The sequence below is a fragment of the Bombina bombina genome, chromosome 6, assembly GCF_027579735.1.
Source record: "Bombina bombina isolate aBomBom1 chromosome 6, aBomBom1.pri, whole genome shotgun sequence".
Lineage (NCBI taxonomy): Eukaryota > Metazoa > Chordata > Amphibia > Anura > Bombinatoridae > Bombina > Bombina bombina.
Window position 1 is genome coordinate 958,479,222 of NC_069504.1, and position 25,344 is coordinate 958,504,565.

The following is a 25,344-nucleotide window of genomic DNA, read 5'->3' on the forward strand; positions in this document are numbered from 1 at the left end:
ATAACTAAATGCACATATGACATTAGGTTTGGATTAAATTGTAAGTCTAATCATGTCATCTACCTCCTCACCTGTAGGGGGTGCAAGATTCAATATGTAGGTAAAACAAAACGTCACCTGAAGGACAGGGCCCTAGAACATATTCGGGACATTGAGGACCCTGACACGGACACACCAGTATCCAGACACTTTAAATTAAAACATGCAGGGGATGCTTCACTTTTGTCTATCCAGGCTATTGATCATGTCCCTCCACACAAAAGAGGAGGTGACAGAATCTACAAACTTGACTACAAGGAGGCACAATGGATCTTTCTGTTGAACACCAGATCACCTCTGGGTATCAACAAAGAAAGTGATGTGAATCTGTTCATTTAAATCTTTTCTAAAAATATATATAATAAAAGGAAACAGAGAAACATATATAACTGGTCTACTATATGTAATACTTTTAACAAGGGTTTAACTCTATGCGTCACTCCTGTCCCTTTTGGTTTATATTGTCAAAATGTAGAATAAGCTTAGTCTATCACTAATAATAAATAATTACTATATGCCTATTCAATATATCAGTTTACTGTTCAGGTTAGGTATATGTATTAGCCTTCTAGGAGTAAAAATACACACAATCACATCAGGGCAAGAAGGGGTTAACTTAATTGTTTTTAACTTTTTCTCTAATTGATTAATTGTTGAATGTCTTGTGCTTTTAAAACAGGTCACAGAACTAGCAAAAATCAGCAGTGATCAAGTGTGGAGGAACCACACGAAACATGTCTGCCATTGCTGTTCTGTGACCCCGGATTGCGATCATGAGCTAAGGCTCTGTTTTGTTTTTACCTTGTCACCAATAAAGCCGTTTTTACCTCTTCGATTTTGTGGATTTTCTATGTCTGCTGATTCCTCCTCTCCCTGCAAGTGAGTGACGCCCGGAAGTGTGTAGTGATTGGAAATAAAAAGCAGCTTTGGAAAAAATTGAAGACCAGTCCTGTTTTCTGTATTTACTCGCCCTATTTTGCTCACTGGGATGCTCCTTCCCCAAATGTTTTCATAATTAAATTTTTTAAATTTGTTATTAAAAATATTACAGAATGTTGTTATATAGGCACCCTACAACACAATTTCATGCATGACTCAATTTCACAGTGTGAAAATGATTATTCATAGTATGATCTGGAGAAGACACTCAAAACAGTTGGTCTCACACTGTGACTTGATTAGGTCCTAGAAAGTATTTGAAGGAGAGCTAATAAAATGATACATGGTCTAAGAAATAAAAAGGAATTACTTTGTGACCTTAATATGTATAACTCAGAGGAGAAAAGAGAGGTGATACAGCTGCATTGCCTAGCCTGCAGCACCATGCCCTTAATTTGTAGCTGGCTAGCCCCAGGTGCTGCAGCCCACCGGGACATCTCAGGGTGTCCTGGTAAGCCAATCCAGCCCATACACTTTAAAGTTCTACTTCAGATATATATTGTTCAGTAATATAATAAGAAATAGATGATCTCATAAGCCCTTATTTTAGTAATTAAGGTTTTGGGCCTTATTCCATTTAATGCAAGTTCCAGCCAAAACTACTACATTGGGAGGTTAACTGTAGGTCTTACAAGTTCCAAGCCATAGCAATCCATCTGAAAACGCAGTAATAGCCCCATTTATCTAACATTCATCAAATGCATCTGAGCTGCAAAGCCACACTCTGGGTGCCAATATTCCACTGGAACTACTGCTTATTTACCTGGTCATTTATGGGATTTTAGAGCTTCTGCAGTAGGGTTGGTAATAGATTCTGAAAGATAGAACTTATCTTTCACTAATGCTAAGCAACCACTCAAGAGGCTTGCCTATTTACTATAGTGGAAAACCCAACAAAGAATATTGATTGATTTACTTTTCTAGATAAAAAATGCACTTACATGACTGTGTTTCATTTTGTTATGTGCCATTTCACTTTTTCTGGAGATCATTATTACCATATAATTTTATGGTTCTTAAATTGAATGACATAGTTTTGTCATGACTTCATACAGAAAATACATATTAACAAACAAAAAGCAAAATGTATGCAGTCATAATTCATAATTTTTTTATCACATGCCGTTCTTAAAATAAAGATGCACAGATTATGTGTAGAACACTGTCTCATTGAGTGAAAGGCAGGCTTTTGAGCAACTTGGGTAAATGACTGGTGAGCCATCTAATATACGAAATCCCTGCCCACCCGGTCTTAATATTGGTGGTAATTATTTATCTTTGTGGGCCTCCTGTCGTACAAGGTTGGCCTTGCCTTTTCTGTTGGTTTTCAGTCTGTATGTCAGCAAGGTCCAGCAAATTCCCTCCTGTTTCTCCCTGCACACAAAGCATGAAGTGCATAATGCTTTAGAAAAAGCAAACAACATAAAGGAAAAAAGAGTAACCACAGAGTGACCTCAGCAGTGCCATTATGGTATGGGGCTGAAGGACCAGGGGCCTGATATGAGATCTGATGGTTCATGTGTCTGACAGAGAGCTTCAAGACTAGAAGGTCTAATGTTGCATGTGTCTTACAGATTCGCTGCATGACCAGGGTTTCTGATGGGGTATGCATCAGAGAGACGGGTTATTGAACCGGGGGTCTGGTCAAATGTGAGAGGGGCTGCAGGGCTAGGGGCCTGATGTTCATGAGTGTGTGTGGCAGCATAGAGACATATATAAAAGCATATAGCCCTTGTTAAAACAAGTCCATGTTTTACAAAATATCATAGTTGGGTAATCATGTATGGCTGGACTCTACTAAAAGCTAGTTTACCACTTTACAGTTAGACGTGGAGGCTTGACTGTAAATAAGAATTGATGCTGCATTGTTGCACGGCCTTATTTACAGTCACAAGCAGCTTCATACAGTAAATTTTAAACAGACCTAAGTGCTGTGTTTTGGTATAAAATAGGAACATTCTGTTGCTTTATATAACTGATGCTCAATATACAGAAATGCACTGAGATTCATATATCTCAGCAGCTTGTCATTAAGTAGGTAGATTGTGGGAATACTGTTTTATCAATAATGTTGAGATTGTCACTTGTGTAGACAGTTGCACACCTACATTATTACAGAATATGTCAAAAGCTGCCAATTTAATATATCATAATAAAACAATGAAAATGATAAAGATGAAACACATAAGCAAGCTAGAGAGACAGTCAGCAGCATAATATACATGCTTGTAAGAAAATGGTGATTCTAAATATAACCTGTGCCTACATGAAACATTACAAATGAAATATGTATATACAATTCATGAGATGTGACTTGTATTTCACAAAGTTTCACATTAGAGAGGACAACAATGCAAGTGGCTCCAACAGAGCAAGTGCTCTGACTGGTTTGAGCAAAGCCAATTAAACCTGTGAGTTTTGTTAGCACAAAATGCGTTTGCTTTTATTAAAAGGACATTAAACACTAAGGGCCATGTTATGTAAAGCCATATTTGCGCTCCACTTTGTAAATGTGCAAATGTGCTGGCATTACAAGTTAGGTGCAATGCGAACATGACCGTGCAGCGATGGGCAGCAAATATAAATATATATGTATATGCTTATATACATATTAATTTATATGTTAATATGTGTATATACACATAGTAACACATAAATATATATGTATATAAGCATAAACATATATATATACATGGAACACATAGTTCTCATAGCAGGGCCGCCACTAGAAAGTTTGGGGCCCCTGACTTAACCATTGATCAGGCCCCCCCCCCTCCTTTGACATGTGCAATTTTTGACCAAGTGACTAAAACGTATATGCACTTTATTCTTAAGTGTCTATTTAAACTTGGAAATGTTGTAAAGGTAGTAACATACAAATACACAGACACACTCATACACTGAAACACACACTCACACATAAGGATTCAGATATAGACACGCAAAGAAACACACTCAGACACAGACACCCAAACAGACACTCAACATTTGTTTACAATGAGCTGACAAGTAATGAGGTAAACTACAGTTTTTAAAAAAAAAAGGAGATTTAGAAAATAAAATATGGAGTTCTAATTATCTCTTTTTTGTAAAGGAAGATGCCAACTAAATGATGACAACAACATGCAGTGGCTGAAAGGAAGGGTTCTGAACTGCCTAAACAATAATTTAAAGGTTAAATGGTAGATTGGCGACTTCCGGAAAGGTCTCCTTAGTCTCAAAGTCTGTAGAAAGATGTGAATAATCAGTAGTAAGGTCAAAATGTCCTAAAAAGGAACAGACAATGGACACACACACACACACACAAACTCAAACTTGCACATACACCCAAGGAAACACCGACAGATACAGCCTCAGAAAACACACAAAGACATACTCACACACACAGAGACACGCACAGAAAAGACACAAAGACACACACACAGAGCGACAACCACATAAAACACAGACATACATACACACACCCTCACTGAGATATCCACAGAAAACACACAAAGACATACACACACCCTCACAGAGACACCCACAGAAAACACACACCCTCACAGAGACATCCACAGAAAACACAGACATACATACATACACACACCCTCACAGAGACATCCACAGAAAACACAGACATACACACCCACCCTCACAGAGGCATGCAGAGAAAATACACAAAGACAAACACACACACACCCTCACAGAGACACCCATAGAAAAAGCTCAAAGACATATGCACACAACCTCACAGACATCCACAGAAAATGCACAAAGACATACACACCCACCCTCACAGAGAGACCTGCAGAAAAAAAATACACTCATAGAGACACAAACCAAAGCACAAAGACATAAACACAGACACCCACAGAAACACTCACAGGAGGAAACATTTATGCACCTTACATCCCCTAAATCAACAGTGTGTGACATGCATGATAAAAAATTGCAGAAATGAAGAGATCACTTTTTAAATAATCATATTTGTAAGTGTGCAAACAAAAATAATTATGTGAATTCAAAATTGTACATTAATGATATGGGTAGATGGCTAGATGAAGAAAAGTACTTTTAAAAGGTTGACATATGTTTGTTTGATTGTTCTCCATTTTCCCCAACCAAGAGCACCACTTCAAATATAGTGTACAAATGTTCCCATCTGTCAGCTGTACTTATGGATTTTGAAGATGCTGTACTCTATATGGTCTTGGTGGAACCATAAGCTGTGGTACTCATACTATTAGATCTTGTTAAATGCAGGATTTAGGCTTGTTGGTATGTATTTCAAAATTAAGTCAGCTGTAGTGTAAACTGAACAGTTTTAAGTTAACTTGTCTCATTTCAAACACTGAGCAATCTTAGTCTGAGACTATAACATGTTATGCAGATGTAAAAATCATAGTTAAAATGCCTCCTTGCATCTGGAAAGTCCTTGCATAAATGGGCAGTAAACTGGAATGTAATATATATATATATATATATATATATATATATATATATATATTGTATATATAAAAATGCATATCTGCCAAAAGGGCACCTACCATTTGTGTATTGAGGAGGAAACATTTCTGCATGGTTTTAAATATAGAATTTCTACAGCATTGTCAAATAATCATAAATACACTGCTGCTAAAAAAATATGTTTTTATGGACCCCTGGCCCCACCATGCAACTACTACCACACTGACGTTACAATCCGAAATTGCACAAAGAAATAAAAAGCATTTGCTAAGTAAATACTACCTTCTCTGGAAATGAAAGTGATCTGCCATCTGACTCAGGCACACACTGTACAAACAAAGTGCCATGTCTGTCTCACACTGTGCATAGTGGTTTAGTGCACACTCAGAAATCCTCTCAAATGCTAATACTTTATTCCTTGTAATAACAATCCCCATGCTCAATTAGCACTCTGCTGTAGTACCCACTGGTGTCTGCCAAAATTTTTAAAAAAAATAATAATAATATATATATATTTTTTTCAGTTCTTGCCTCATGGGCCCCCTTCCGGCCCATTGGGTCCCTGACAGGAGTCACCCCTGTCACCCCCTGATGGCGGCCCTGTCTCATAGACTACAATATAAAGGCACTTTTTAGTGCCATTTTTTTTTCTAACAGCCCACAGCCTCTGACTTTAGCCCCAAAATGTGCAGTTAAAAAAAGAAGAAAAAAGAGAAAACTAACACTTAAGTTTGGGGGCAATTGGGGATATGTAGAAAATTAACCAGAGATCTGACCTCTGGTTAATTTTCTGAGCGCTAATTGCTACAGCGAGCTTGCAGTATCAATAACCAGCCACTTGTAAAGGCTGGTTATTTATCGCGTGCCCGCGACTGACAAATTTGCCCATTTGTGGGCGCAAAATAATTTAGCTCTCCAATTGTAATCTAGTCCTAAATACATTTTATAAGCAAAGTGACAAATTTATTCCAGTTCTCCCCCTAGTAATTGGTGCAACCATTTTGAAATCTGGTTTTTGCTGCTTTTCATAACTGATGTGTTAGCACCTGTGCAGAAACTCTCCTCAGATACCTGCAGTAAAAACTAGATTCCAAAATGGTGACACCCGTAATTAGAGGGAGGTGCATGAAATGTAATGTGTTTAATGTTCCTCTAACATTCAGTTTTTTAATGTCACCTGAATAGAAAGCATTTCAATATATAGAAAGGAGTTTACATTTTGCACATTTTAAGTTTTATAAAAGGGGCTCTAAAGTTACCATCAACATTAATTTATAGCAGTGCCCTATATAGAAAATAATAGGCTATATTACAAGCGCAATGCTAAGTGTAGCGCATAAGCCATAAATATATACAGTATGTATGTATATATGTATATATATATATATATACTGTATATATATATATATATATATATATATATATATGTTTATATATGTGTACATATGTATTTATGTGTTTTATTGTATATTTACTGTTCATATTTAACATTCTAATGTTCTTCACTTCCATGACAATGTCCTTTTTATTGTAAATAAAGGAAGATGTAAGCATGTGTAAGGAGGGAGAGAAGTGAGTGTGTAAGGAGGGAGAGAAGTGAATGTGTAAGAAAGGGAGAGATGTGAGTGTGTGTGAAGAGGGGAAGACTTAAGGAGGGGAAAAATAAATATGTGATGAGGAGAGCAATGTGAGGATATGTGAGGATGGGGAGATGTAACTATTTGTGAGATTTAAAGGGATATGAAACCCCAAAAAAATTATTTTATGAATCAGATGGAGGATACAATTTTAAATAACTTTCTAATGTACTTCTATTTTCTAATTTGTTTCATTCTCTTTGTATCATTTATTGAAGGAGCAGCAATGCACTAATGGTTTCTAACTGAACACATGGGTGAGCTAATCACAATCGATATATAAATATATGCAGCCACCAATCAACAGCTAGAACCTAGGTTCTCTGCTGCTCCTGAGCTTGCCTAGATAAACCAAGCAAATTAAATAATATAAGTAAATTGGAAAATTGTTTAAAATTGTATTCTCTATTTGAATCATGGAAGAAAATTTTTGGGTTTCATGTCCCTTTAAGGATGGGGAAAATTAGTGTGCGAGAAGGAGAGAAATGTGAGGAAGGGGAAAGTGAAAATGTGTCAAGATGGGGAACACCTACATAACCAATCACAATAAAACAAATAATTTACCACAAAATTTGAAGAAGGAAAGCATTGGTTGTGGGATAAGGTGTGGAAGCAAAATCATAAAATAGATTGGAGCTGGGATGGGTAAAGCAATGGAATAGGAGGTAAATAAAGGAAAACAATAAACCTGCAATCTCCTTTACAGTTTACCTATGTTTTCTCCATTTTTGCTCCAAAATGCAAGAAACACCAATGCCCTGCTGTCTCTTCTTCCCTGTGTTTACAGAGGAGGCTGAATAATTTAACTTCCTGCTGGCTGCCTCTCTGACTACTATGCCAGTCTGCATATTTTTGTGCAGGGTAGCTATGTGCAAATCCTCTTATTGGAGATGTCTCCTTCTAAGAGCCCTTGGTAGCTTATGCACTGTTGCTGAGGAGACACCAAACAAATTGTGAGAGGGGGGGCATTTATCGCCTTCTGCACTCTCAGCTGATACCTATGAAGACAGAATGTGATCAGTGGCAGCTCTACCACAGTGATTGGCCTTTCATTTATGCAGCACCCATTATATGGTTTTAATGTGGGTCTTGTCCTCCCCACTTCTATTAACTGTGGTGTTCACAAGCCTATAATTTATAAAAGACCTAGCTGTTGTACAACATTCAGGACCTGCATTGTATGTATTATATCCTCTTCCCTCCCTTTCCCTGAGTGAAAAGCATAGTGCAACGGGTAAGGGCAGCAGAGAAATACAGCAGAAGGAACAAAGAGAGATTGTTTAATGTATGATGTTTATTTATACAGTCTGCATTAGGCTTAGGGTGCAATCAGAGGTTTCAAGTAGAGAGTGCAAGAGAGATAATCTAGCAGAGGCACCTCCCACCCTCCATAGTGTTTAGCCACTTATGTTTACCTCCACCTAAATTTTATGGTCTATAATCTCCCCTGAATGAGAGTTTGGAAGCAGAGGTTATCGAGCATGCTCTTGAGGTTGACAGGCAGCTCTGAGAAAACAGAGACGTGTATAGGACATGTGTGTGTGGTATTTCTTGTACAATTCTGATGTGTACAACTAAGCTATGCAGGGGTGTTTGTAATTTGTGTCATTATATTTTTCACATGTTTTTGTTCTTCATAATTTGGGGATTAGGGTTATATTTTAGATGTAACAATATGATTTGATGCAGAAAAAAATATTTTGCCATATATATCTTTTATATCTTTTTTGTAAAATATATATCTTTACCTATATATATATATATATATATATATATATATATATATATATATATATATATATATATATATAAAAAAAATATCATATATATAGTATATATATAAAAATATATATATTTATTTAAAAATACAAAGAACATTTTCTTCTATGTGAAGAACATTGGAATGTGAAATATTTACATTAAAACAAAGTAAAACATAATACAAATATTAAAATTAAATAACTATTCATTTTCATGTTTAATGGTATTTTTCTACAAAGGGCTCCAAAGTGTAAATATACATGCGTATATACGTGTTTATATGTGTATATATGTTTGTATATACATATATAAACACATAAGTACACATGTATATGCATACAGTATGTACACACATACACATATTTAAACATACTGTATATATATATATATATATATATATATATATATATATATATATATATATTTTAGCACTTTCCAATCTAACACCTTGTCACATACCATATACCTTTTAAACACTTATAATTTGTGTATGAATAATTTTGATCCGATAATATATATGTGAGTGTAACACTTTATTTGAATGTACTTATGTTGTACTTGGTGCAATTTTAACCCTTAAACTTCACGCTAGCTCTTCACTCGTGCTAACCCAACAAGCTTAAATTTCGCTCGAGCGCATCCATTTACTTTACATTTGTAATATGCGCAAAAAGTTAGCGTGGTTGAGATATTGCTTATCATGACCTGCGCTAATTTTAGCGTGCCACTTGTAATCTAGTCCTATGTGTTGTACTGTTAATTAATCATTGTACAATAACACAATCTACAATTTAGTCAATCTATTGTTCTCCCCTCCCCCCCCCAAGCCCTGCAGAGATTTGTGGTATCTGCACCAGTTGCTCTATTTCCCACACACTTTAACCCCTTAATGACCGGACCATTTTTCAATTTTCTTACCCTTAATGACAATGGCTATTTTTACATTTCTGCAGTGTTTGTGTTTAGCTGTAATTTCCCTCTTACTCATTTACTGTACCCACACATATTATATACCGTTTTTCTCGCCATTAAATGGACTTTCTAAGGATACCATTATTTTCATCATATCTTATAATTTCCTATAAAAAAAATATAAAATATGAGGAAAAAATTGAAAAAAACACACTTTTTCTAACTTTGACCCCCAAAATCTGTTACACATCTACAATCACCAAAAAACACCTATGCTAAATAGTTTCTAAATTTTGTCCTGAGTTTAGAAATACCCAATGTTTACATGTTCTTTACTTTTTTTGCAAGTTATAGGGCCATAAATACAAGTAGCACTTTGCTATTTCCAAACAACTTTTTTTCAAAATTAGCGCTAGTTACATTGGAACCCTGATATCTGTCAGGAATACCTGAATATCCCTTGACATGTATATATTTTTTTTTAGAAGACAACCCAAAGTATTGATCTAGGCCCATTTTGGTATATTTCATGCCACCATTTCACCGCCAAATGTCATCAAATAAAAAAAAAAGTTCACTTTTTCACAAATTTTGTCACAAACTTTAGGTTTCCCACTGAAATTATTTACAAACAGCTTCTGCAATTAAGGCACAAATGGTTGTAAATGCTTCTTTGGGATCCCCTTTGTTCAGAAATAGCAGACTTATATGGCTTTGGGGTTGCTTTTTGGTAAGTAGAAGGCCGCTAAATGCTGCTGCGCACCACACGTAAATTATGCCCAGCAGTTAAGGGGTTAAATTAGGTAGCTTGTAGGGAGCTTGCAGGGTTAATTTTAGCTTTAGGGTAGAGATCAGCCTCCCACCTGACACATCCCACCCCCTGATCCCTCCCAAACAGTTCTCTTCCCTCCCCCACCCCACAATTGTCCCCGCCATCTTAAGTACTGGCAGAAAGTCTGCCAGTACTAAATAAAAGGAGTTTTTCTTTTTTTTAATAAAAAAAAATAAAATGTTTTAGCTGTGATGGACTCCTGCCTTAGCCCCAACCTCCATGATCCCCCCCCAGCTCTCTAACCCTCTCCCCTACCTAATTGCCGCCATCTTGGGTACTGGCAGCTGTCTGCCAGTACCCAATTTGCCCCCCAAAAAAGTGGTTTTTTTTATCTTTTATTGCCATTTTAAATTTTTCTGTAGTGTAGCAGCCCCCCACAATACCCCAACCCCCTCCCCCTCCCAGATCCTTATATATTTATTTTTTCCCCCCTCTTCCCTCCTCATTGGTGTCAGTGTGGGTAGCTAATCGCGCGCGCGCACGCGCACCCGCACGCGCACGCGCGCCCACGCACGCTCCCGGCACCCGGCGTGCACATTGCACTTACAGGAGCCGGATGCCGGGTAGCGATGGGCCGCCCACCCGCCTCCCTGTTGCGCTCCCACCCACCAACGAACCGGCACCATCGCTACCGGTGCAGAGAGGGCCACAGAGTGGCTCTCTCTGCATCGGAGTCTTCTGAAAGGGTATTGCAGGATGCCTCCATATGGAGGCATCACTGCAATACCCTGAGAGCTGCTGGAAGCGATTGCGATCGCTTCCAGCACTCTCTTAGACAACTGACGTACCAGGTACGTCTATTGTCATTAACTGTAAGTTAATGCATGACGTACCTGGTACGTCAGTTGTCATTAAGGGGTTAAAGGGACAGTCAAGTCCAAAAAAAACTTTCATTTTTCAAATAGGGCATGTAATTTTAAACAACTTTCCAATTTACTTGTATCAACAATTTTGCTTTGTTCTCTTCGTATTCTAGTTGCAAGCTAAACCTAGGAAGGCTCATATGATAATTTCTAAGCCCTTGAAGGCCGACTCTTTTTTATTTGCTTTTCACAACAGGGGAGAGCTAGCTCATGTAGGTCATATAGATAACATTGTGATCATGCCCGTGGCTAGTGGCAGACACTGCACTAATTGGCTAAAATGCAAGTCAATAGATAATAACTAAAAGTCATGTGATTAGGGGCGGTCAGAAGATGCTTAGATACAAGTTAGTCACAGAAGTAAAAAGTGTATTAATATAACAGTGTTGGTTATGCAAAACGGGGGAATGGGTAATAAAGGGATTATCTATCTTTTTAAACAAGAAAAATTCTAGGGTTGACTGTCCCTTTAATTAGCGGCACCTGATGATCTCTATCACTGCAGGTACAAGATTTAGCTACACTTCTCCTCCGCCTCCCCAGGAACATTGGGAGGATAGCTCAGGACACAGGATATACTGTACCTAAACCAGGGCAGTCCAAATGATACAGTGACAGTCAGGATTTAGTGGTGAGGGAGGTATATGTGTAATTTTGTACTTGTTTTTTTTTTTTTACTATATATCAGATATATATACATATTCTGGCCTTTATGTAAAAGTTGTTTGTGCTGAAACTTACAAGCTAATATTATTTTTAGACTGTTATAAATGATTTGTGGTGTAATTATTATTATAACCATGAAAAAGTTAGTGCTTGTAAAATATGATATCAGTACCTAGTATATCACCATGCAAGGAAATACAGCATACTATATTAGCTCATTAGCATAGTCAAAATAGCATGTAAGAAACATAATGAGTTTAGCTGAAAGTCTGCTCTCAAAGAAATATGTATTTAGGCCTAGATTACATGTGTAGTGCAAAAATATTAGTGTTGTGCTCTAACATTGCTTGAGCCCAATCTATAGCACTTTTAATTTTGCAAGATAGAAATAATGTTAGTGCTCAAGCAAAGCTGTGGCCCCGTAGACATAGGTACGTAGGGGGAAGATTAGGCTCTGATGGGGTGGGAAAAGAGGCAGGAAAGAAGGGGAGGTACTTAAGGAGGAGGACATGTTGGCACCATTAGTAATAACAAAAATTTATAGGACCAAGTCAGAATAATTTCTCTTCCCTCCCTCCCTCCCTCCCTCCCTTAATTTATGGTTTGTTTGTTTTATTGTTGTCACAGCGGTAGATGGGAGGTTGCTAGTCATCAACATTTTCAGACCATGACAAAAAGCATGGTTTTGGTAGCCTCCCCAAGGGGTGGGAGAGCGGGTTAATTAGCTACTTGGTCATGGGGTCCCTTGGAGCTGAGTGGAAGGTAAAATAAGGTACAGACTTAGCATCTTGCTATGTTCAGTTGGAATTAAAAGACGGCCTGGTCAAATACATTTAAATCTTTAAAATTAAAAGGTTATGGTACATTGGGGCTAGCCCAACATAATAATGTTTTGTTTGGTTTTGCACTAAGTTAAGGTTGTTTATTTAATAACAGCTATTTATAAGTGTTAATATATATAACATAAGTGTTATTTAATAAACAGGCTGTGGCCAGAATTTCATACCAAAATAATTATGTGTCTGTTTTTATTTGTATGTAAGGGCTGTGTTATGTTTGGTTAAGAGCCGGGAAATTGACGAACCAATGGGTCACGTCTATAGCGTGCTACCATCTGTATGTCGGATAGCATTAATGTGCTAAATCTCTCACAACTTGGCTTTTACTCAAGCGCTACTCCGATGGTGCTTCACTTACTTTAAAACTATTTTTTTGTATTAATATATAAGTTTAAAAGACTGCACACATAGATACACACATACATACATATGTATAAACTAGGGCTGTGCGATATGGGACACAATTAATATTGAAATTTTGGCCAAGAAATATTGCAATTGCGATTTTAATCGCGATTGGAAAAAAAACTGTTTAAAATACATTTCTGAATATAAAATGCATTAAACTGTAAAATACAAACAGAGCAGTCAATTTTTAAATTACAATAATTAGTTAAGGTTTTGTCAATTTTTATTGTGGCAGCATGACAAAAAAAATCACGATTAATCGCATCATGCAATTAATTGCACAGCCCTAACTGCAACTTTTAACAATGCAGGAGTAATTTTTTAAATGGCACAGTCTTGTGATTAGAAAATCGCAAGACAAAAAAATTGCGATTAATCGCATCATGCAATTAATCTTTCAGCCCTAGTATACATGCATAAACATATGTACACATACACATATACAAATATATATATATATACACATACACAATACATATACACCTTTGAACTCTTCCCAGTTACCTGATGATCATCTACTATATTCCTTTAAATCACTGTTAAAAGATTTATTGCAACAATAAACCTTGATTTTAAATTCAATATGTATAAATATGAATGAACTTACTTCTTGTAATATGAGTAATAGTAGTGCTCCCTGCGCTACCCATTCAAACTATAGAGTACATTAAAAAATGTTAGCCCTATAAACCTTTATTACCGTCCATTTTAAATACCAAAATGCACAAAACCAAGTATAACAAACCCTGTACTATCAGTTGCACTCCCCTTGTAATCTAGCTAAAGGGACATTCCAGCTAAAATTGTAATGCACACAGGGGCATTTCAGTTTTAAATAGAAACATATTTGCAATATACATGTATTAGCAAAATGATTCTAGTAAAAGCTATAGCTGTTTCAAGAGTGTACTAAAATATGTTCCATGCACCAGCATTTTAAACACAGCACTGGCTCAGAGAGACTAAGGAGCTTGTAATATCTGGTAATTACCCAATTTGCATAAATGCTGACATGACACAAGCCCCACTGGCTCTCTGAGCAGCTGCAGTATTTAAAGTGCTGGTGCACTTAGCATATCTAGCTATACTTCCCATGCAGTGATAACTTTTACCAGAAGCATTTTTGAAAATAAATGTATGTTGTAAATATGTTTCTATTGAAATATGTAATTCATCTACATGTATTTAAATTTTGACTGGAATGTTCCACTATTATCAGTTCTAGTAGTAAAATGAACTACTCTTTAATCCTTTATTTTTTAAAGATTAAATAATATTCATTTTATGTGTAAAATAATCATTCTCCCCTGGATTAAAGTCTCCCAATAAGTGCTATAGAAAACTCCAAAGGCACCGTTCATTCCACTGCCCCAAAAAAGTATACTTCTACAGATAAATCCTATTTTGGGTCTGGATTTACTGCAGATACACTTGCAGCCAATACTGAGTTGATGCAATAATAATAAACAAAATTAGCTTTTTTGTGTGAAGTGGAAATAGCCAGATGCAGGGGTGTTTTAGCTCTTTATAGAATACCAGTGCTGTTTTCTTCTGAGTAAGCACATTTGCTTGTCCCTTTAATTCCTTCAGAACTTCCTTAGTTATTGCTAGATAAGAAAGATAAGAGTTATGAATATTTAACATCCAGAACCATACACTGTATTGTATTTAAAAAAAAATATTTTAGCATATGTGAGGCTGAGGATTATAAAAAAAATCTAGTGAGTGGCCTACTTCATAAAATTTACTGTAAATCAGTGTTGTCTTCAGATCATCTATGGCTCTGTTAGAGGTTTCTGCATTCATTAATCAGAGGACCAAATTGGATATGTGTTTGCTGTGATGACGATGTATTACTGGAACAAAAATATATACGTCTGTTTTAACAAACGATATACAGTATATGGTATTTAACAAATGCCACAAACCTATGTAGACACAGAGAAACAAAAACATACATTTTAAATAATTCTTTATGTGCAGGAATAAACCACCTACAGAGATGAAAAACATGTTATTACCCAACTACAGCTTTATAAGTAACCAGTATCACTTGAAGGCACGTTAAATGCGCATTAAACACGTTGAGATGGTAATATAAGATAATAAAGTATATATATATATATAAACAGCAGGCAGGCCAACACTCACGGTTAATATTGCATCCACCCAGGGTGCTTCCAAAGTATTGATAGTAGTGAAGAAAAGGGATGCACTCGCCAGGATTTTCAAAGTTAACATTTAATCACATTAAATGGTAACTTTGAAAATCCTGGCGAGTGCATCCCTTTTCTTCACTACTATATATATATATATATATATATATATATATATATATATATATATATATATAAACACAGGTGTATGTAATTTCATTCTGTAATTGTGAGCTTTTCAGGTCCTGTTAGAAATAGAAGTGCAGAGCACTGTTATATTCCACACAGCCATTGGCTGCATACTCTAGTGACCAATTTATAACTGTCCCTACAGCAGAGAAGGTAACCTAGGTTACAACATGGCAGCTCCCATTGTTGTATAAACATTAATACATTTATTTTGTCAATATTTAAACAGCTAATGAAAGTTTAAAAATATATCTACATGTTATTCTCAGACTAATCTTTTCTTTGAATGCATCAGTCTGCCTAGCATTTATTTAGGGCTAGATTACAAGTGGAGCACTAAATATCGCTTTCGGGAAATCAATATTAGCGCTCCACTGAGTAATACCAGCTTGCTTGCATTAGCATTGCTGGGAAGCATTGTGCTCACAAAAGCATGCATCCATAGGCTCCAATGGGAGCCTCATTCTCATACCGTCTGACATGGCATGAGAACTCGCACAGAACAGAGATGGCAGCAAAGTGTAAATATTTATGTATATGCTTATACACATATTAACACATAATTGTATATGAATATAATCATATACATATATATTTACTGGGAACACACAATGCGCATAGACCGCAATGTAAAGGCACTTTTCTGTGCCGCTCCTACACCCACTCCCTTTAGACCCCAAAACAGCTTTTTTAATAAAATATATCACACTTGATTTTGGGGGCATTTTGCAGACACTTATACAATTAACTCTCAGGTTAATTTTATAAGAGCTAATTGCTACTGCAAGCTTGCGGTAGCAATAACCAGCCACTTGTAACGTCTGATTATTTATCATGCGCCTGCAAATAGGCAAATTTGCCCGTATGCAGGTGCACAAAAAATTAGTGCTCCACTTGTAATCTAGCCCTTAGGGGCATATTTATCAAGCTCTAAAGACCGCTGCTCTATAACCTGTCTGCCTGCTCTGAGACGATCGGGTTGATTGACACCCCCTGCTAGCGGCCGTTTGTCCAAGAATCTGCAGTGGGCAGTATTGCACCAGCAGTTCTCCAAAACTGCTGGTGCAATGATAAATGCAGAGAGCGTATGATGTCTGCATTTATCGATGTGCAGCGGACATGATATTCAATATCGGATCATGTCCGCTCGCACTATAATAAAAAGGCCCCTCAGTGTTTAATGTCCCTTTAAAGGGATAGAAAGGTCAAAAATAAAATGTGCATGGGTGCATTTCAATTTGAAATTAAGCATGTTTGCAATTTACTTCTATTAGCAAAAACACTATTAGTAAAAGTCATTACTGTTTTTCAGTGGCATATGCACATATTCTGCAAAGGCCCATGCACCAGTATTCAAATACCACACCTTCTCAGAGAGTGCTGTGCTTTATTCTTGATTGCAGTCAAACTTGAAAGTGTTGTTAAAGGTAATAACACACACACACTCTCATACAACACACAAACTCTCTCATACAACACACACACACGCAACACACTCTCATACAACACACACAGAAACCACACACTCTCATACAACACACGCAGACACCACACACTCTCATACAACACACACACCACACACTCTCATACAACACACACCACACACTCTCATAGACCACACACACTCTCATACCAAACACCACACACACTCTCGTATAACACACACCACACACACTCTCATACAACACACTCAGACCACACACACTCTCATACAACACACTCAGACCACACACACTCTCATACAACACACTCAGACCACACACACTCTCATACAACACACACCACACACACTCTGCTACAACACACACACAAGCTGTGACCCAGTAGACATGGTGTTGTGACCCAGTAATGGGTCCCGACCCGTGGTTTGAAGAACCCTGCATTAGAGAATATGTGCTGCCTGGGGCTTACAGTGGGATTTTTTTTTCACAGGAGAAAGCCATATGCATCTGTTGCCAACCACAGCTATAACACCATGCAACCATATACTACACAATCCCATTTTATAAAGACATCTATTCTAATGTAAAATATATCCATGGTCCATATGGACAGTAATGCTATTTTAATCTATTGTCAGTAAAATCTACAAATTTTTTTTTTATCATGGAAGTCCTAATACTGGGCTAGATTATGAGTGGAGCACTAATTTATCAAAATAGACCTTCACTTTAAAGTCCTGTGATTGTAAAGGGATAGTCTAGTCAAAATTAAACTTTCGTGATTCAGAAAGAGCATGCAAATGTAAACAACTCTTCGTTCTCTTCGTATCATTATTTTGGTTCAGCACTTGGGTAGCGCTTGCTGATTGGTGTCTAAATGTAGCTAAATGCTTAAAATTATTGCTCTATCTGAATCATGAAAGTTTAATTTTGACTAGACTATCCTTTTAAGTTTATGTGACTTTTCTAGACATTTTTAATGCAGACACAAATTAAAAAAATAAAATGTATATACTGTTCATTGGAACTTTATCCCTTTAGTATTATATAACTTGATTAATATTTAGCACAAGAATTACTCACCATATTAATTGGAGTGATTACTGATCACAGTGTATTCCGAACTCAGTATTTAAATTCAAACATCAAAGGCACAATTAATTTATTTAAATTTTTAGTGTACTGCAAGGCAAAGTTTCCTTATCTTAAACAAGTTCTGATTCACCAATGATAAGCAACATAATTAGATTTTGTTTCGGTAAAAGTACGTCTTCATAAACGAAAAGCATGCACAGATATACAGAACGCTGAAAGATTTCAGTTAGCTTGGTGATGGCACTTATAATTAAACAATATAACATACCATTCAAATGTAATTGCTACATGGATTTGGCCTGTTTTGAAGATGTGTAGTGTAATTGGAACTTTTAGATTTTAGTAACCATCAAAATACTATTATCAAATGATACAATAATTGCAAACATATTATTAGCTGATGAAAGAAAAGATAATGCATCACATGCAACACACACACGTTTGACACAAAGAAAAATATAGTGAAAATGCTTTATTATGAATGAGATACAAAAATGAATGTTTTTTTGTAACATAATACATTTCTCTTTTTAATAGATTTTATGAATCATACATTTCTTAACCTATTACAAGGTGTTTGTATCCTGAAAATGCAGATATACCTGGACCAGGAAGTATAAAACACACTGAAAATAGGGAAATCTCACACCACACACAGACACATGCGCACACACACACACACATTTTTTCTTTGCATTTTAGAAGTAAACATTCTTCAGTTTGTCATTCTTTTTTGTCCTACATTGTCCAAAAAAATCAGTAGGAGAAATAAAAAAAATAAAAAATTAAAAGCAAACTACAAATATAGGTTTATATTTTTTCCTCATTAAAGGGACAGTAAAGCCAAAATTAAAGGGACATTGTACACTAGATTTTTCTTTGCATAAATGTTTTGTAGATGATCCATTTATATAGCCCATCTGAGAGTGTTTTTGTAACTGAATAATTTTGCTTATTTTTTCAATAACATTGTGATGACTTTCAACCTAACCAAGCCTCACAGAGTCAGATGTATACACGCGTTTACAGACTCCTGATGGCTCCTGTTTATGTTATCCATCTTTTCATTTGCAGTGAAGGGGGGAGTGTCTGCTCTTCTTGTTTTCCCAGCCCCTTTCACTGGGTGTCCCAGTCAACCTAATCAACAGTGCTAAATTTGGAACTTCTAAATACGTTTTTAAAAGGTTTTATACTGGATTTTTAGATCAGTATCTGTGCATATTCTTCTTTATAGTAGTGTCTATTACATGCAGTTATAAGAAAATTGGTGTGCACTGCCCCTTTAAACTTTCATGTTGCAGATAATGCGTGCAAATTTAAACAACTTTCTAATTCACTCTGTATTCTTTTTTTTTTAAAGCAAGCAACAATGCATTACTGAGAGCTAGCTTTGATTTGTCATTGGTTTTCTAGATGTGTTCAGCAAGCTCCCAGAAGTGCATTGCTGCTCCTTCATCAAGGGATAACAAGAGAATGAAGAAAATATTATAATAGAAGTAAATTAGAAAGTTGTTTGAAATGGTATGTTGTTCCTGACTCATGAAATAGAAATTCTGGATTTTTATGTTCCTTTAAACATTTAATATATAACTTAATACAGGTAGCTCTCAGTTTACGCCGGGGTTAGGTTCCAGAAGGAATGGTTGTAAATCGAAACCGTTGTAAATTGAAACCCAGTTTATAATGTAAGTCAATGGGAAGTGAGGGAGATAGGTTCCAGGCCCCTTTCAAAATTGTCATAAGTAACACCTAATACATTATTTTTAAAGCTTTGAAATGAAGACTTTAAATGCTAAACAGCATTATAAACCTAATACAATAATCACACAACACAGACTTCACTTGCATTTTTCTGCAAACAGTTCTTTCTATGCATTCCAATCTGGACTGATTTATAGACAGGAAGATCTTGTTCCTTTGAAATCTGCTTGATAGCTCAGGTCTGGTTAAACTGATTAATTTCAGCTTGCTTGGCTTTGCTGCAACTCAAGCGGACAGCTCCACCTACTGGCTATTTTAATAAATGCACTGCTTCTCAATGCTTTTCAATAGCAGTCACATGACTGGAAAAATAGGTTGTTATTCTGAAACGGTGTAAATTGAACCGTTGTAAAACGAGGGCCACCTGTACATGAATAAATAAATATCTAAATACGTATATAAATAATAGTTACAATAATGTTGTAAAATACAGTGCAGTTATTTGTATATTTAGGGCCTTTCAATTTTCATTCTGGTTAGTTTTATCTATATACATTTCTGTTTGCCCATCTGTGGCAGTGTTTTTTAAGGTTATTTCTTTTTGCTTTTTTTTAAACATTTACATAATTTTACAACTTTAATGGTCTTATATTACAAAAGCCATATGTCATTTGTATATTTAGAATTGCTATTTCTATTTAAGTTTACCCTTTACAAATATACTGGTATTTCTGCAAAGCTTGATTGAAGTTAGTCTAGTTACAGTCAGGACCCAAACATATTTTAGTGACAGGCACAGCATAAACTTTGCAAGATGGTTATTTGGAAATATTCCTTGTTTGATTCCTTCATAGATACATGTTTAAGCCATACTGTAGAAACAATATCTCTAAACTTTATTGGCAAATTACTGCTGCTTATTTTTATTTTTGGCTACACAAGCCGTCCTTAACAAGTAAAAAAAAAAAAAAAAAAAGAAGTATATATTACTTCAATGTTTTACATCCTTTGGATTTATGTTGCATTTCCATTTGTATGGGTGTAATATGGTTATTTGGTAGTATGTGACATATTTAACACAAAAAATTCTTTCATAAAAAAGGTTAAGACTTAAAAAAATGCTTTTGTCACGCATTATTCATGTGGTAATGTTAAATGAGAAAAATCACATTTTCTACATATATATTTAATGGCAAACTCTTTTTTTCCATAAAATAGACTGAATGAACTCATTTTTATGGGATAATGGTTTGAAATGGTAGAATGGTTGGTAATATGTTCACCACACTGCTCACAAATGCCATGAAAAATGAAAAATTAAAATTTTTAACTACATTCATTTTGCTTTTGCTTTCATGTAATGGCAAATTGTGTGAGCTCACCTCATTGGAAGCAATGGTGAAGTTAGGATCTGGAACCAATATCCCTGGGGAGGAGGAGTTAGCAGTGACATGAGGTGGCCTCATAAACATAAACTCACTAATATCTGAGACTGGGGAGAAACATGTTCTGACCCTTCGATTAGATGGAATATTTCCAGCACAATCCACACGTACCCCTATTATAGTGTTACAAAGACTTGGGTGAAGTTGGAAAGTTCCATGAAGTTTTGTTCCTGTTACCATGGTTTTCTTTTGACTTTGCCGACAGCATAGTGGGAAGTTCTTGTTTTCACATTTATGAATTTTAATTCCAAGTGCTGCCAAACCAATTAATGAGATCACTGAAATAACTATCAAACATACAATCAGATACAGAGTTAGGCTAGAAATATTCCTTTTTTTGGAATGGTCTTTTACACCTTGGGATATTTCTAAATCTTTGTCTTCTAGGGTCATCATTACTGTGACAGAAGTGGATAAACTTGGCTCTCCAGAATCTTTCACTAGAAGAAGGAGCTCATGAACAATTGGATCAACATCTTGAATGGCACGTTTAGTCTTTATTTCTCCAGTTCTTAAGACAATGCTGAACAGGGTAGGATCTGTTGCCTCAAGTATGTTGTATGAAAGCCATGCATTACGACCAGAGTCATGATCCACAGCTGATATCTTGCTCACCATAACATTTGGTCCAGTGGAACGTGGAATTTTACACTGGGCAACTGAATTACCTCCAACTATAGGAAATACAATCATTGGGGCATTGTCATTTTGATCTAGAACAAAAACATGCACAACAGTCTTATTTTTGAGTGGTGGAGAGCCAGCATCTGCTACTTCTACTTGAAACTGGAAGTAATTAATTCTTTCATAGTCAAGAGGAAACTTTAAATAAATTTGCCCATTTTCTGAGTTGATATAAATATGTGAGGAAGCAGAATAATCCTCTTTTGGGTTTGGCAAAATTGAATAAGAAAGGCGTGAATTTTGATCAAGGTCTGGATCCAAAGCTGAAACTGTACACAATAATTCTCCAGCTTTATTATTTTCTTCTACAAAGACTTCATAAACTGGTTCAACAAATTGAGGTGCATTGTCATTTACATCAGAAATTCCAACTGAGATTACTTTCTCTGTGGAAAGTGGGGGGTTACCCATATCTCTTGCAGCTATTGTAATATGATATTCAGAAATACTTTCACGATCTAGCTGTTCACTTGTGATCAAGGAAAACTGATGCTCAAAATCTTCCCTTACTGTGAATGGAAGATTTTTGTCAACTTGGCATTGTACTCTACCATTTTCTCCATGATCCTTATCTTTTATAGTAATCACTGCAACTACTGTCCCAGCAGGTGAGTCTTCTGGAACAGAACTAGAAAATGCACTTATAATCATCTCAGGAGTGTTGTCATTTACATCAATAATATGCACAATTACACTGCAGTGTTCCTCCATTATGGGAGTTCCTTTATCTCTAGCCTCAATATCAATTTCATAAACAGAAAGTTCTTCAAAGTCCAAATTACCAATTACACGTATTTCTCCTGTTTCTGAATTTAGTTGAAAAATATTACTCAAAGCGTCAGAATTATGACTACTGAAAAAGTACTCAATTTCTCCATTGGGCCCTTCATCTAAATCTGTTGCATTAAGTTTTATCACAAGTGAATTTTTGGGGGCATTTTCTTTTAGCTGGACATTATATGATGGTTGATCAAAAGAGGGATGGTTGTCATTAGCATCTAAAACAATAACCGTAATTTGCATTGTACTAGATCTACACGGTACACCACCATCTTCTGCTTTTAGAACCAGGTGGTGGACTGCTGTTTGTTCCCTATCTAGAGCTTTTTCTAGAATCAACTCTGGAAATTTACTACCATCGGTACGCTTTTTAACAATAAGAGCAAAATTTTCACTGGGGCTAAGGTGATATTCCTGTAAAGCATTAGACCCTATATCAGGATCCTGAGCATTTGGGATAAGAAATCTAGCACCTGGTGATGCTAGTTCGTTTATTTTTAAAGTAAGCTCATCACTCTGAAATCGAGGAGAGTTATCATTAATGTCCAGTATTTCAACTTCAATCCTATATACCTCTACTGGATTTTCAATAGCAAATTTAAGATTCAATATACAACTAATACTCTGTCCACAGAGAAGCTCCCTGTCTATCCTGTCGTTAACCAATATGGCTCCATTGTTTACATTTACAGAGAAATATTGGGAATCAGAATCAGAAAGTACCTGGAGATTAGCAGCCACTAGTTTGGCTACATCTGTTCCAAGATCTTTAGCAATATTTCCAACAATTTCTCCCCTGTTCAATTCTTCAGGGATGGAGTATCGGAACTGTGCATGTGTGAGATTCAGATGCAGCCACAAAGGAAAGAGATGCAGTATTCCTATTTGCAAAGCACGGTAACCTGCTGGATGAATCATTGCAGAAATGCCTTGTAGGGAAAGACGTCTGATTTCAGCACATCTTGAATTCTGAACGGCTAATCCTTAGGAAAAAAAGGATGCAATCGAGATTGTTTTGCAATTTGCTTTTCCATCAGACAGGGATGCTAAGGTGAAATCTAGCTGGCAACAGAAAGAAAACGAAGGAGGAGCAACCACATGTCAGCCATTGCATTCCTTGCAGAATTGCATTGGCTATGGGTATATTTTAGTGTATCCAATCAGTGGCTGAACTCAGATGAAAAAAAAAAAAAAAAGCATTTTCCACGTACTGAAATAAGTTCATGAATTTTCATGCAAAGAAAGGAGAAATATATTGCTGACTTTAACATAATCAAGTTCTGATTCCCTTTAGAGTATATTACTGAACATTATAATGTAATTGACAAAAATGCTACTCTAAAAACATCCAGTATAGAATTTACTCAATTTCAGTTCTTGCTTTCTTCATTTATCATTATTTTAATCCTCATTATATAATTAGAACAGCAGACAGTTAATGTAGGGCATTGATGAGAATTGTATTCAGATGCACAATATTTAAATAAAAGAAGGATGAATGAATATTCCATGTGTTGTGCCAACATAGGAAAATATTACTCCTACAACACAATCTGCTGATCTTCTTCCACTGACAACTAATTACATAGAAACATTTAACAAGAGTCATAATGAACATATTTCTAAAACACATTGCAGAATTTTCTCTGTGAAAACTTTGGCACAAAAAGATAAAATAAGGTAATTTTGTTTAACATTTAGTAACAGTCTTTATTTGTAACTATTCACCAGAAATTGAATAGATGTTAATTTATACATGTTTATAAGCTTTGCTATTGACATATAATGCAAGCATAATTAATTGTTGTAATGAGAAAACCTTTGATATAAATTAAATTGTTTAATTCTCACATTAAAAATATTTACTGTCAAAAATACTTACTTATAAAAATAATACATCTAAAGATGTACTGGATAAAATATTTTTACAGCATTGATTTAAAAGATATAATCTAGGAGCAATACATTAAAAACAGCAAGAAATGTTTATCACTTAGTGTCAGAGACAAAGATCTGAATTCCCATTCATGCCTTGAGTTCTTACGAACACAGCTCTCTAAATAAATCCAGCACACATAGGGGTAAAAAGAAGATACTTGCCCTTCCTCAGCTTGCTTGCAGCTTTCATAATCCATTTTTTAAAATAATTAAACAAAATACACAACTTCTGTTTTATGTTCCTTTATAAAATAGTATGAATCTGATGCAAGATGTCTTTTAAAAAGCGAGTCTACAGCATCTATTCTTCAGCATGGTGAAAGGGTTAGAGAAAGGAGGGGGAAGGAACCAGCCATTCACATTCAAAGGAGGGGGAGAGAAAAAATACATTCAATAGAGAAAATAGCTGTGTAGAGAAGACAAGAAAGAATTCCCCAGTGAATCAATGTACAATGTGCTTAAAGAAAAAATGCAAATGTCTAAACTGTATTTACAGGTTATATGTGGTACAGAAATATCAATCAAAATTATATATTGAATTTGAAATAAATAAAAAAATAAAAATCAAG

The 25,344-nt window shown here is 35.8% G+C and overlaps 1 protein-coding gene and 1 long non-coding RNA gene across 2 annotated transcripts; both read right to left on the reverse strand.

The window, feature by feature from the left end:
- Window positions 1-2,075: 2,075 nt before the first annotated feature.
- LOC128662387 (uncharacterized) lies at window positions 2,076-7,824 on the reverse strand. Its single transcript, XR_008402772.1, has 2 exons — window positions 7,776-7,824; window positions 2,076-2,352 (listed from the first exon to the last, which is right to left on the reverse strand). It is a non-coding gene; the product is annotated as an uncharacterized LOC128662387 (long non-coding RNA).
- A 13,339-nt stretch (window positions 7,825-21,163) lies between these two features.
- LOC128664816 (protocadherin gamma-C5-like) lies at window positions 21,164-23,755 on the reverse strand. The gene has a single exon (XM_053719619.1). It carries the CDS (start codon window positions 23,753-23,755, stop codon window positions 21,164-21,166), a length of 2,592 nt encoding a protein of 863 aa, XP_053575594.1.
- Between the last annotated feature and the right edge of the window lie 1,589 nt (window positions 23,756-25,344).